The 14446-nt window shown below is 36.0% G+C and overlaps 1 protein-coding gene across 1 annotated transcript in view; it reads left to right on the forward strand.

The window, feature by feature from the left end:
- The window catches only part of LOC139726693 (uncharacterized), a 64706-nt gene extending 61797 nt beyond the window's left edge, over positions 1 to 2909 (forward strand). The window contains exon 6 of the mRNA XM_071637677.1: positions 2632 to 2909. Coding sequence (XP_071493778.1) covers positions 2632 to 2667 — 36 coding nt within the window. The 3' untranslated portion in view covers positions 2668 to 2909. The remainder of the gene's footprint in view (positions 1 to 2631) is intronic.
- The last annotated feature ends 11537 nt before the right edge of the window (positions 2910 to 14446 follow it).

A 14446-nucleotide genomic window follows, 5' to 3' on the forward strand; every position in this document is an offset into this window, starting at 1 on the left:
GGTAATCATTCATGTTTTCGTCGAATAAAACCAATTCTTTATTGAAAGTTTAAGATTTAGAATGATTTATTGACGACCAATTCTTCACATGGAACAGATTGTTTAAATAACGTCGTTTAAAAGCCATACTCTAAAGCCCCAAACAGTATATTTAAGAACTCTGTTTCAACTGGTTTTTTTTATAATGGTCTGTTTTATCGTTATCATAACTGGACAGAAATTGGGAATTCCTCTATGATATAGATACAGACTAAATCTCTTTTTCAAACATATTGATCAGTATACTTCCTTGATCGATACAAGATTGCGTACTTAGTGCAACACGCAAACACACTGTCGCCTTTTGTACGATGAAGAAGAAAGACGAAACTTGATATCGGCTCGTAGGCCTAGTTCATGATCAAAATTATACCATGAAGATCACTTATGTATTTCTGGGTTTTTTGTGTGTGCTTGTTTTGTCTGTTCAGATATTTCATGGTGAGTGAGGTAAACATTGTTGGGAGGGAAAGTATAACGCCATTTTTCTGGTGATTAATTTTAATGGAATTCGTTAGAAGTTTTTCTCAGTGAGTCATTGCGTATGAATGTGGCTATACTTGGGTAAAAATTGATCATCAAACCATTATCATATTCATTCTCTTTGTGGATGATCCTAAACGCACTCGAATTCTCGAATATGCCTATATTATATATATATATATATATATATATATATACATATACATATATACATATTATATACGTACTTATATTGTATACGTTATGTATACGTATAGCAAAAGACATGGTAAAGCAAAGCCATTCAAACTTGTGACATGGTCATTATTTAGATCTTGATTCGGCTTTTAAAAACACGCAGAGTTAAAGGAATCCACCTGTTTTCTGTGACGCGATGCACATTGATGGCTGGATCCCTAATCCAGATGAAACATCACATCAATATCAGTACACCTGTACAGTATGTCCCCCCTCCCCTAAAAAAAAAAAAAAAAAAAAAAAAATACGATTAGATTTTCGCATTAATAACTTCCAATATGATAAAACTATCTGAATGCTACTTCAGGGTCTAAAAATATCTCTTACCTTTATTTTGCAGGAAATCCCAAACAATTTGGTTAAGTAGTTACAGAGAACTGTGGATTATTGTACAGCATGTTATGGGTCTGATTCTTTCAAGTTCAGCACTTGGATAATCCTGGAACTGCATATTAATGTGTGAACACAATGGACAGAACTTGGAAGGAAGGGATTCTGACATGCTCTACAAAACTCCTCATTTCTCTTTGACCACAGAAGCAGATCGGATAGGGTTTTCTGGAAGATGTGGGTAACAAGTTATAGTTTCATACCCTGAAATTGTATTTTGATTGATTCACGATTTTAAAGTTATCGTTGCGGAGGGTCCCGTTGTTTTGTTTTGTTTTGTTTTGTTTTGTTTTTGGGGGAGGATACGGTATATCAATGGAAAGGGTGTTATTGATATTGTTTCTCCGTCTAACATGTATTTTCTTATTACTCTAAAACAAAGCACGTTGGGAGCATGGTTTGGTAATAACATACACAGTACATTGCTCACGATCAAAACCATGCTGATTGTGTCGACTATTAGTTTGTCATTCTTGCATTTAATTTCTAGGTTATCTGTCTAAACACACTCTTAAAGGACGGAAAATGCGTTTCTCAATTTTCAGGTGGTTGCTGACACAACACACACGAGCAAGACACACAAACAAATACACACACATATCGTACACACACACACACACACACACACACACACACACACAATTACCGTCACAGCCTTCGGGCTCCACCTTCTGATCTAGGTCAACGTCTCTCTCAATTGCACTGTTCACGTTTCACCGTGATATATATGGAGAACGTCATCTTTTATTGAAGGTGTCTTGGGTCTGTGCGATCATTAATTCAGTATGAAAAGACTTTATTACGCCATGCTATCCCCATATAAATATGATGGAGGCATGTTGAGGCGGTAATTAGAGAAAAAAAGCAATCTAGCGGTTTCATTAAAATGAACTTTGTTTCGATTATAGATACAAGAACGAGGTTCTCTTACTTGATAACCTTAATATAAATCATTCCAAAGATGGAGCTGGGCGTCTTCCTTCGAAAGTATTTGAGGAACCTTAATATACATTATTATGCAATTAGAAAAGGTGACCAGACGTGGTAAAGAATATTCCTTGATTCAAGCCGACTACATTGAAAATATAATGGTATGGATAATTTTCATTCTATCGTAATCAAATTAGATTGCCTTATTAACTTATTAACTTTTATCTTTTCTTTCTTTCTTTCTCTCTCTCTCTTTCCTCTTTTCCCCTGCCATTCTGCTTTTTCTGACATATCACTTACCGTTTCTCCTTAACATTACTTTTATTTGGCGCCATTCTTGTTTGAAATCATTTGTAATAATTTGTGATAATTTGCAATAATTTTGTATTGTTCGGATATGGAAAATAAAATGAAATGAACTGAAAGAAATATATTACTTGGATATGGAAAATACAATGAAATGAAAAATCAAATGTTTTCTTCTATTTTCTATTTTTTCCACACCCCTTACCGGACCGTCACTCTCCTCCCCCCCCCCCCCCCCCCCTCCAGTTGATCCAACTTGCGGAGATTGAGAGTTCCTTATAGCTCTACAAGGACACCTCGTCGTGATGTCATCTCGTCAACTCATTTCAACCGAGAGAAAGAGAGAGCAAGCAACTCGAGGCCTAGAAAAACGGCACCATCTCATTTTAGAACCACACAGTTTGCTAGTTCCAATCAGCGCAAAGAGTTTTGAATTGATATTTTTATTTGTCTTTCAGACGAGACGAGAGGAATTTCTAAAATCAAATAGGTAAAGGAATTGCTGTTCGTAATCACATGAATTAAAATAGAACCCCAAATATATCACACGCAAACAATATGTTGTATATATATATACATATATACATATATATATATATATATATATATATATATATATTGCATGTACATATTGTTTGTGTGTAATATTTGTTATATAACATGTATAAAACGGAGTGAGACATCCACAATCTGGATCTTGCTAATTGCTGGAGTAGCTTGTTTGTAGAAAAAGTGCGGATTTTAAGTTCCCCCTTCTTTAAGGAAACGAAAAAAAAACAAACAAACAGCTCAACAAACTAAAGAAAAAAAATGCAAGAAATCATAATGGACTCCCATTCATTCTAATTTTCCCAGATTCAAGTAAGAACTAATTCCCTTCATTTTGTTGCCTGTTTGCTTTTCTGTTCTGTTTAAATGGATTTAGCGTGTAATGGTTGAACCATCTGTGTCAAATAGGGTGCCGTGATTAGCTTTTCACGACCCGACTTACCTGGTTATGCACGTTTAAGTACATTGTGATTCCGCCAGTACATGCGTTACTTTTATTAATTCATTGGGACGGCCTCGACGCTATCATGACCCGCTGATGGATTACAAGATTCCCATGATGTGGCAAAGGAATAAGGTATTCATTACATCCCCTCCTCATGTAAAATTCTGGAGATAATCTTGGGGGAAACAACATAAACGGATTAAAACAATCATGATGTGATGATAAGAACACTATATCTGCTCGAACAAAGTGCCCATTTTATAAATAAATGGCGATACTTGAAGTAACAGTAAGTGAGCTGACGTATAAACAAGTCTCTAGTTTAATTTCCCCCTAATGGTTAATGAATTAATGATAACATTAGAACACTAAAGATCTAAAACACTAGTAATAGTGAATATTCAGGCTTTTTATTTACAAGTTGCTGTAATTATATTATAATGATAATGGTTCCATTTACTTCGAAGAGTAAAAACAAAGGCCATGTTTTTCTTGTAAGATGGTTGCATATCTCTTTGTTTGTGTATGTGTGTGTTTTTATTTTTTATTTCGTGTGCAACTCATCTTGGAAAGCAAGCAGATAAACGGAAATATGCAAATCAGTGTACTTATCTCAATGATCAACAGAGATACTTTGACATATCGATACCAAGTATAAGAAAGTCAGGCACTGTGTACACCTTTCTTTCCTTAGATATTGATAGATAATTGAAAGTAAAATTTATCAAAAGGTTTCAGTTTTGCGTGAGACAAACTAAAGCGCGGAAATCCTTACTGAGGATAAATGTCGTCACCGTAATGCACACGCCTTACTTATCTGGCTTGACCTAAAAGGAATTGGAAAGAAAATACACAAACCGAAGTTTGTTTTCACAGCTGACAAGTTATCAAGTCATCCCTGATCCCATAGTTTGAACCAAGTGTGTAATGATTATCGTGGAGATAACTCCTTGTAGTTCGCATAATTATGCAATGTCTTTCCTTACTTCATGAACCTGCTTTGATAACAGAAATAAAACACATATATGTCAACATCAGGACGAAAAAAACAAACAAACAAACGGGATATGAGATTGATACCAAACAAGAGCTGCCATTCTAAATCACTCGAAAACGTCATGCCTCTAGTACAAAGGCCCGGAAACGTCATTGTGTACATCAACATAGATATTGATTTGCTTGTGTGTATTTTGTGTGTTGTAACCACTTGAGTTATTGATGGAAGCGTTGAATCGATCCCAACAACAACGCAGCAAAAAAACAAAAAACCAACAACAACAACAAACAAAAAAACAGCCACAGAAGATACCTTTATTTCACAATTCTTTACCGTGTCAGATGCATTATCTATTTTCATGTTGTTTGCGTGGAAATCTATAATGTTGGTGTTGAGTATGTTATCTAATCAACTTCCTTTATCTCTAATTACTTTTGTCTCTGACTCATAAGTCAGTAACATTACCTTATTAAGATGCATTTGGTTTATGTAAATGTAATAGAAGATCTAATGGAGTTCTTGGGAAATGCTATTGGGAATTTAATGGGAATATCGCTAGATATCAGATCTCAAAACCTTGCATATATCGAGGAATGATTCCAGTGTAATCTATGTCAACAATATAACAATGATTACTTTTTTTAATGAATAGGTAAAAGTGTAATGTATCCTTAATTAGGTTCTATTTTAGTTGTATAGGGCGTTACCATTGCCCATAGCAATTGAAGTTTGACTTACAGTTGTAGGTTTCGGGACTTATTCCTTCTCTTTTGAAAAATGATAATCATTAGATTGGCTTCTTGTGTATATATGCGTGCGAAAAAGACGATGCTTGTGAACAAACGTTTGGTTATCCTCGGTAGTTAACGCATTTTTTTTTTCATCTGTGATTAGATAGATTCAGTACAGATTTTCCTATTGAGTTATGCTTTTTATACATTCGCTGGCATTAAGTCACTGGCCAACGACATTTGCATCCATCTTTTCTCCCCTCTTTATATTCTTGGTAGATAAAAAGAGGAGCGGTTTTCTCAATTCATTTTAGCGTTAGATTTATGAATTTAGCATGTTTGCTCCTAAATCGTAATTATGCGAGAGACTGCGAAGAAACAAATCCGATTCTATGATCGACTGTCACTGGTGATGATCCCAACTCTGTTTCAACTTTGACGTTCTCGATGATAATCTAACATTAGTGCTCTTTAAGCCGCTTCGCGAAAACAACTACTTTGCCTTTGTAATCCACGTTTACATAAACGGTAATTATGGTAATGGTTCTACGGTTGTATTTAAACGAGTGTATTATTGTGTATTTTCCTAATTGTACGTTTATTCTTATTTTAAGCTTCCCGTGATTATAGTGATTTTCTTCTCTGCCTTTACTTCTCTTCGATTCTCCCATTCTCTTTTCCTATTCTCACTTTAATCAAGCCTTGGTAAAAAAAAAATCATCCCCTTGATTCGATAATAATTTCCTCATCACGTCGCAATTTGCTGGCACCTGGGGCAGGGACAGTCGGTGAGCCTTCACGGGCTAGACGTAAGTCCTTTGCCAAATTCCCCGCCAGCCTGTAGTTGAGTAGTTGAGTGAAATGGTCACGCATATATAGCCCACCAGCTATTGACTTGAATGTTGTCAATTTGGAAGGTAGCTAACACTTCTATTTCACTCTTGGCGTTCACATGCAAATGTCATATGGAAGATTATTATGAGAAAAATGTATCCCGAAAATGACAACAAATCATAAATATTATTCTTAACAGAAAAATGCAATGAAATCTCATTGAACAAAATGCATACATAATTACAAACATATCGTGGTCTCCGTATATAAATTAAATCTGTTAGATTAGTCGCATGGTTCATACTATGTTTGTAATCAATTGGATTGGTAGTTAAGTTTGTTTGGGTTTTTGTACATCTTGAAGATCACTCAATTGTATATTATCATTTTCTTTCTTTTTGGTGATTTTGGTTAAGATACACCACTGTTAAGTAATGAGAAATGATTAAGTTAAGATAAACGTCTTTCGGAATATGATTAGCATGAAGCACATTTCCTTGAAAAATTCCGAATGTCACAAGACTGGGGACAGTTTGTTTGGATCTTTCCATGAAGATGACTCCGTCACTTGTCAGACAATTTGTCAATTTTATTTGGGTTTTTTACTGACATTTGAACGTAATTTCCCCCTGCTGACATTTCTTTGTCTTCAAAATCATCGCGTGCTGCTGCAGCTTTACTTTCATAGCATGCTTAATGAAAAAAAAAAAGAAAACTTAACTCTTGTAGAGGAGGAAAAAAGTGAGTCCAAATAGGAAACCTTTTCTTTCTGTGATGAGGGTTCGATTGAATTTGTTAGGATGATTAGGTGAAAGTTTCATCCATTTCTAAGTATTTCAGTAATAAATATTTACAATACAACCCCCCCCCCCCAAATATTGAAAACTTGCCATTCTGACAAACATCTCCCGATTAGATCTAAAAGCAGTTCACGTCTCTGTCCGTCATTTCTCTGCTCAATAGTCTATCCAATGACGGTTGCTGAACCTTGTTGGTGCACACTTACCAGGTTGCACAGTTTGCTATAAAGCACAGTTTACTTCAACATGGAGACGTGTTATATAGATTTTACTCCAACTATAACTGCCGCGCACTACGGCTTGTTTGAGAGATTTTTCTAGTAATTGCTCTCTTGGTTTGTTTTGTTTGACAGGTCGTGTAAATCTGATGTCACTTCGTGTTTCTGAATGTCCGTGTTCAGTTGCATTTGAATCTAGCAGAGATCAAACAATTGAATAATTGAACACTTACCATTTATTGTAAGCCGAAGTGTAGCCGAGAGTTTTTCAAGCTTACATCAGGATTCCGCCTATGTACTCTGTAGTCCTAGAAAGCAGCCGTTATTCTCCTCAAAGTGCCTTACATGTCCAACGCTTAAGAAAAAAGTCAAATAAATCTGCTTCGTGAAATCAAATAGCATAATAAAGGACAAATTGGCCTTTCGGTTGTACCCGCATTACCATCTCGCAGATTAACGCATTAAAACAAAACACGCAAAAAAAAAAGGTAGAAGAGGTCACCTCAGTACATATTCTAGAAGTTTCTCTCACATATTCCAATACAGTGGTGTCTCCATAAAAAGGATATGTATGTCATGTATGATATGCTAAATTGTATATTTTTCTCTGCTTTTCCGCATGCTGTTGTCAATCAAGCGATCATTATAGCTATACAGATTGTTGGTATGGAATAGTAGTATTAGTTTCAATTAAAAGTGTCATGATTATTATCCATAATATTTCCATGATGAGTCATTCGGTTTGTTTATTGAGCTTGGTGAGCATTTCACGTGGTCTATTAAGTTGGAGTGAAAGTTTGTGCATGGAATTTGAATTGGTATGAAACCTTTTTTTATATCACTTTAATATGTTTGGATTTTATAGTTCACGCGTGTGAGAGTGTGTATGTAGAAACTGGTCTATATGTAAAAGGGGGAAAGTGATAAGATTTGAAGTGTTAATTGATCACATTTTTATGTCAGCATAGTACAGCCAAAATACATAAGACAGCAACAACAAGAAGAATTTACTTCAAAATGACAGGTGTGGTATTACCATTAAAAGTATTATAATACACGAGTCATAAATGAGGTTACAAAAACATCGTGATTGCACGCTCAGCTTAGCTTGCTGCTGCATGGAATCTACAAGCAGAAAATGCGTTTCGGTATGCATGTTCCCAAGCAGCTTTTGTTTTCGACATCAGCCCTGGTATTCCTGGCGTATCATCTTCGCTCAAACTGCGGCATGAAAGCTGTACTTTCTTTTGAAAGCGCTTGACAAGTGCTTCTAGGCCTGTAATGATCACTGCATTCCCGACAAGTCCCTTCGAGAAATCATATGGTTCTGTCATTATCGACTGTATTCCTGCGGCAAGTTTGAAATTTCAGGAGTCCCACTTCAATTTCTTTCGCCCATTCATAGACCTACAGAGGATCGTGTCTCCCTAATTGTCATGCACCACATGGGTTTCAAACGTTATAATACAATTAGTGAAAGCATCAATCTTTAAAGTGCAATGGGAAAGATTTCTTGAACAACTATCAAGTCGAGAGCCCATCATTTCATTAAAAGAATGACTCACGAAACTAATATGACTGCCAAAGACACACACAAAACCACACAAACACACACACACACACACACACACACACACTCATTCCTGTGTGCCACCATTTTATTAAAATATTTTGCCCCTTCAGGAATCAGTGATTTATGAATCTGAATCTGGTAAAAACAAAAACAATAAGAGTATAGCTGCGAATAAAACAAATAAAAATATTACATTGCATGTACACATGTAAATATCAGTAAACTCCATGCACGTGAGTTATTTTGCAAGCATCGTAAATAAGATGAGTCAATTTATTATTATACACACATTGTATGTATATATATATATATATATATATATATAGGCATATATACACACATCTTTGAATGTACACATTATATATATAATTATATAGTGCGACAATCCTCTCTCACTGTATCGATATATTATTATACAATATACGCATTTTATTGTCATTTCTCGTAGTTGTACATAAAACCCGTGACAACTGGGAGAACGAAGTTAGACTTTGAGTTCAGTTACTAGTACTTGTCAAATAGTTATTCCATTGCTTTATTCATAACATTGAAGCATAGCACTATACAGATTCAGACAGGTGAGCAGATAGTTTGGTGAAGGGGTATTCTTCTATACCATGCATGGGTGTTGTCTCTTTGCCAGTGTTTGTTTGTTTGTTTGTTCATTTGTTTTGTTTTTTATTAGTAATATGTTAGTAAGTTTCTTTGATTGATTGATTGATTACTTTATTGTCCGCAATGGAAATCTTCCCATGAGAACGTGATAGATTAGCCCGACATTTACAACTGAAACAAAAACTATTTACATAATATATATCATTTATTTTTCTTTGGCTTATAATGTATTAACTGACACCATTTTCAGGATCATCACTAAAATCATGCCATATATAATCATTATAATCAAACACACGCCTGTTTCACTGATAAATTCACTAAAATATAATTACATACAGAAATAAAGGATGGGGAAAGCAAAAACTCATCCCTAGGGCACTTCACTTGTCATATAGGCCTAAATCAATAATGAGATGCAAAGATGGTCACCATGTCAACCAATTTCTGATTTAGCAAATACACAAGGCAAACGCCAAGCGATGTCTCGCCTGCATATCACAATTTGTGATTAAAGTGATTATTATATGTATATGGTTCATTGACCTTTTGAACTTGTATCGTCTATCAGCAATATTACTGGGAAAATTATGAACTGATTTTGACAACAAAGGGAGGTGGTAATAAGATTTTTGATGATGATGGGGATCATCGCCGAGATCCATTTATTTATTCATTATTTATTTATTTATTTATTTATTTATTTATTTATCTATCTATTTATTCATTTATCTATCTATCTATCTATCTATCTATCTATCTATCTATCTCAAGGAATCGTCTAAAATTCTATGGCAAAGGTAAAGCCCCATGGTCTTGGGGAAGGTTCTCCCTCTCCTAAAGTGCTTCTCGTCAACTTTATACTTCAGTTGTTCCGTTTGCCAATAAAAGAGTTTATGTCAGTGTACGCATTCCGTACAACAGACATGGAAGAAGGTAACAACAACAACAACAACAACAAAAATCAAATGTACGAAACATCAATACTGAGCGGTGAGTTATGATACAGCGATAATCAATAGTTTTGATGATGTGACTAGTCTTGTAAAGACATAACGAAACAAATGGAATTAATGGAGGAAAGTTACACTACAGAGCGCTGAGAAATTAGGCAACATAAATGCCTCCTCCAGCCAAAGAAATACCGGTCGTTTGGGACTTCAATCACTGGAGAATACGCGACCCATTGGCGATTGGTAAAGGATTGATTCTGAACTATTTGCATTAGTCCGATATCATAATCATACGGTGAGTATGAAGCGAATCGATAGATATTTTCCTCTTGATTCGCAGCACGAGTAGGAGATGGGTTATGGCTGCATGCTGGCAGTGATCATCTCATTAATCTAACAAAGTCTGTGCGCTTTTGCTGCGTTTCGACACTTTAATAACAATCCTATTGAAAGGCGGATCCAAATCACTTTATTACAATCTCTACCGTAATACTCTATAAGCATTAACTAGCATGATTCATCCTGAAAGTTTGGAAATACATCAATCCATGCCACTGTATTACTAAACCTGATTAATGTCTACTAAATTTCCAGAATGGCCTGTGAGTGAATAAAATCATTTTCATATATTGCCACGGTGCATTACCGCAGAAAGTGATTGCTATTAAAGATACAAAATTAATTTAATATAATGGTTGTTATCAGTTATCATTCTATGGCCGTCTGTTGTTACAGTTCTAAACAGAACATGAAATTCATAATAGATTATCATAAATTGGAATCTTTTCGCAATGTGTGTGCACAGGTATACCTTTGTCAGAAATTTGTATCTAATCGGGAAAACACAATCATGATTGCAAAAACAGTTGCCATCCGATATCTAACTTTAATGCTCCAGCAACAAACATCATCCATTCTTTCTTCTTCTTTCTTTTTATGTTTTTTTTTTCAATTCTTTCTTCTTGTCTCCATACGTGCACAATATACACAAAACCTCATCGAAGTCTAATCACGTATGTCTACGTGGTCAGAGTAGGCTACTAACCCCTTCGCAGGGCATCGCCTCCGGGCGAACACCCCGCATCCGTCGGGGATGGCTGGGCAGCTGACACATCCCAGTCTGGAATACTCTTCGTGTTTTTCATGAATAGCACCGCTCAGATCCTCCTCAAGTTATGACGCCAGACGCTTTTTTCGTCTATAACTTGCAACATTCATTTCAACCGTTCAGTTATTTATGTTTCATGGAAGAGGTTACGAAAATAACGATACTCAATTCATTTTGGATGGATGTCTTTTGAGGCTGTTGTCGAACGTTACAACATACAAGTAAAAACACATAAAAACGTCTGATTGAAAGGAGGAAATAATGATAATAGTAGTAGACATTTTTAGAGCGCGTTTTCCACTGGATACAAAGGGCAAGAAAGGGCAAAGAAAGGAGTATTTACTATACTCTAAGTTATGTCATGAATATGCATTTGTGCAAAGTGGGTGTGGCCTGTTGAGCCCACGTTGAGAAGAACATGGATCGAGACTGGGGACGAAGGCGTTTGAGGCGAGGGGAGGAATGAAGTTTTTCAAATTCATGAAATTCTTCCGTCAGTTGCAATGAATAAAGTTTTGTTGTTACTTAAGTGTGGTATGGTGGTGCTGATTTGTTTGTTGTCAGAGATGTGTGACATGTTGTTGTGCCACCAGTATCTTTCTCCCTTCCCTAATAGTTGGTTATTTTGAATTCGCAACACCATCTATGACACGCAGCAAACACCAACAATAGACCAGTTCGCAGTTAAGGATGACCCCGAATTCTAAAACCATCGAAACAGAAGTGTTATAAAGCTGGACATTTTACCCACTAACGGAATCCAACTTAATGTTAAAAAAAACTCCCTTGAAAGTTCACAAATGTTCTTTTGCTGCAACGTAAAGGAACCATTCGGATGCTGTCCATGACACTGCTCATTGTAACTCTGTGCCTCAATAATATGTCGACATCCTTCTGCTCAATGCGCAGAACTCCGAACTGGCCTAATTCAAACAGCCTATAATAAAACATCGGAGGGAAAAAGTATGCCAGCAGCCGATCAGACTTGAAAATTACTGGATCATTTTCACTTGTCATGACATACATTGGACAGTGTTGTAAGTACTTCATAGTGTACTGTCCAGTCTTCAATTTGAAATGTGTAACTTTATAGCAGAGTTTTCAGTGTGCACATCACTGTTTTTATAACAAATTTAGAATGCTATACAACTGCGCCATCACCTACTGTCACAGCACATTTTCATCCCAGTTTAGTTCGGAAAGAGCTGCTTCAGGGATTATCTAGTCAAGGTTCAAAGTTTGGTCTCGATTTTAATTTGATCTTCGATTTAATTTAATTAGATTTAATTTGATCTTCGATTTAAGTTTAATTAGATTTGATTTAATTCCTCTTATTCTAAGATACATGAATCGGCATGTAGTTGAAATTCCCCTCCCCAAGTCCTCCATCGGGGGCTCAAAGCCTGACTGGTCAATTGTCTACGTTTTGGAATTGTGCAACGTGAGGTCATAAAGTAAAACCAAGGAGGTATGAGAGTGCTCTCATACCTCCTTGGTAAAACTGACCCAAAGTTAAAACATCTCTTATACACGGAGAAGAGCTGTCTTAAGCATAGTTATAGGGAAAACGCCTTCTCAAACTAAGATTAAAGTAGACTGAAATGAGCCTGAAACAGAAGAATATAATCTTCATATAAAATATCTTCGGAGTAAACCATATTTTACATCATGGAGCAAAATATAATCATTATTCTCAAAACATCACTTTTTTTTTTCGTTAGGCTGACATAGGAAATGTATACAATCTGGTTGATATCATTTAGATCAGGTTTGTGAGCAAAACAATGTATTTACGAGGTATGCACTCACGTTCAATGTTCTTTTGAAAAAAGCGAGACAAAAGTAATTGCATTGGCTTGAATTAAACACTGTCTATTCGAAGGAGTTGAGAGAAATTCAGTCCGGCAATAAAAGGGCTACGACCTCGGCTAGTAAATTATGAGGGCTATTCAAAATATTCTCCTGTACTTACCAAGTAACCAATTGTTTATAGACGTGTTTCTCGCATACTGAAAGTCCTTATATAGCTGCATCTTGAACGACGGAGCGCAAACTGGTGACGAAAATTGTCACGTCTGACTTCAAACTGATCAATAACACTCAGCATAGACAACGAGCACGCTCAGAGACGCGCGGTTACTGGACTCATATTGCTTAGGTATACATTGTCAAAAGGTAAACAAGCACTCAGTGACAGTGGATGAGATGATGACGAAATGATGACGAAGGACAAATGACGTCCTATAATATTATGATGTTCAACTGGAGGAGCAATTACAGGGACAGAGACAAGGATAAGAGAAGGTGAATTTGAGCTTGATACAATTTCATGAAAAAGATTACTGGGATCCTCTCTTTAACGATACTTTCATTTCATCGATGCCTAATACAGTCCGTCCTCTCCTATCCGGACATGTCGGGACCGGCCACTCATCCGGATAAGGGATTTGGCCGGATATGGAAGACTCAATGTTTAATACACGCAGCTGCATACCCAATGGTATAACTACATGCATGCATGTATCAATTTTGAGTGAACATGTCACATCCTTATCACATCGTCTGCGTTTAGAATTGTCTGATAATTTGCTGAATGAACGATCGCTTGTACCGTGCCCTGATTTAATGAAAAGTTTTCTGTCCATGTTCTTGCTGTAATTTGGTTGTGGTAAATGTCTGAATGCATGTTATTTAGATAAAGATTTGATGTGAATGTAAGTTAATTATATTGGGAATAATATGTAATTCATGGGAGTTCGTGCTGAAATTTTGTCTGAGTTTAGAATCCCCCTTTTCCCCGTAATTATTAGATTGGAAAAAAAAAATCACGGCGAGATCGCTTACGGATAATGGAGATATCCGGATAAGGGTTAGATAAGGGTTAGATTAGAGTATGCAACATTTAGAAGCAAACGACTAATACCATTGAAGACGTTGTACATTTAAAGGGAAAATCCTCCCAAAAATAAATAAATAGATAAATAAAAAGAAAGAGAAAAGTATACCCTACGGAACGATATAAAAATGACAAAAATTGGATTAGAATTATGACATTTTGAAATTTCGCAATTTTTTCGGAAAACATTTTGACCAGTCCTTATGAATATTCAAATCAGCACAGGGGCGTCACCAGCTTTTTTTCAAGGTGGGTGCGTTTTGACCCTAATGTAACGAGATTTTTTTTTTTGGACCGACATTTGGAATATAGGAAGCTCTCAATCCCTAGACTTTTACTGTT

Source organism: Diadema antillarum, unplaced genomic scaffold (assembly GCF_040938485.1).
Source record: "Diadema antillarum isolate AM-2024a unplaced genomic scaffold, OU_Dant_1.0 seq00000097_RagTag, whole genome shotgun sequence".
In the NCBI taxonomy this organism is placed as follows: domain Eukaryota; kingdom Metazoa; phylum Echinodermata; class Echinoidea; order Diadematoida; family Diadematidae; genus Diadema; species Diadema antillarum.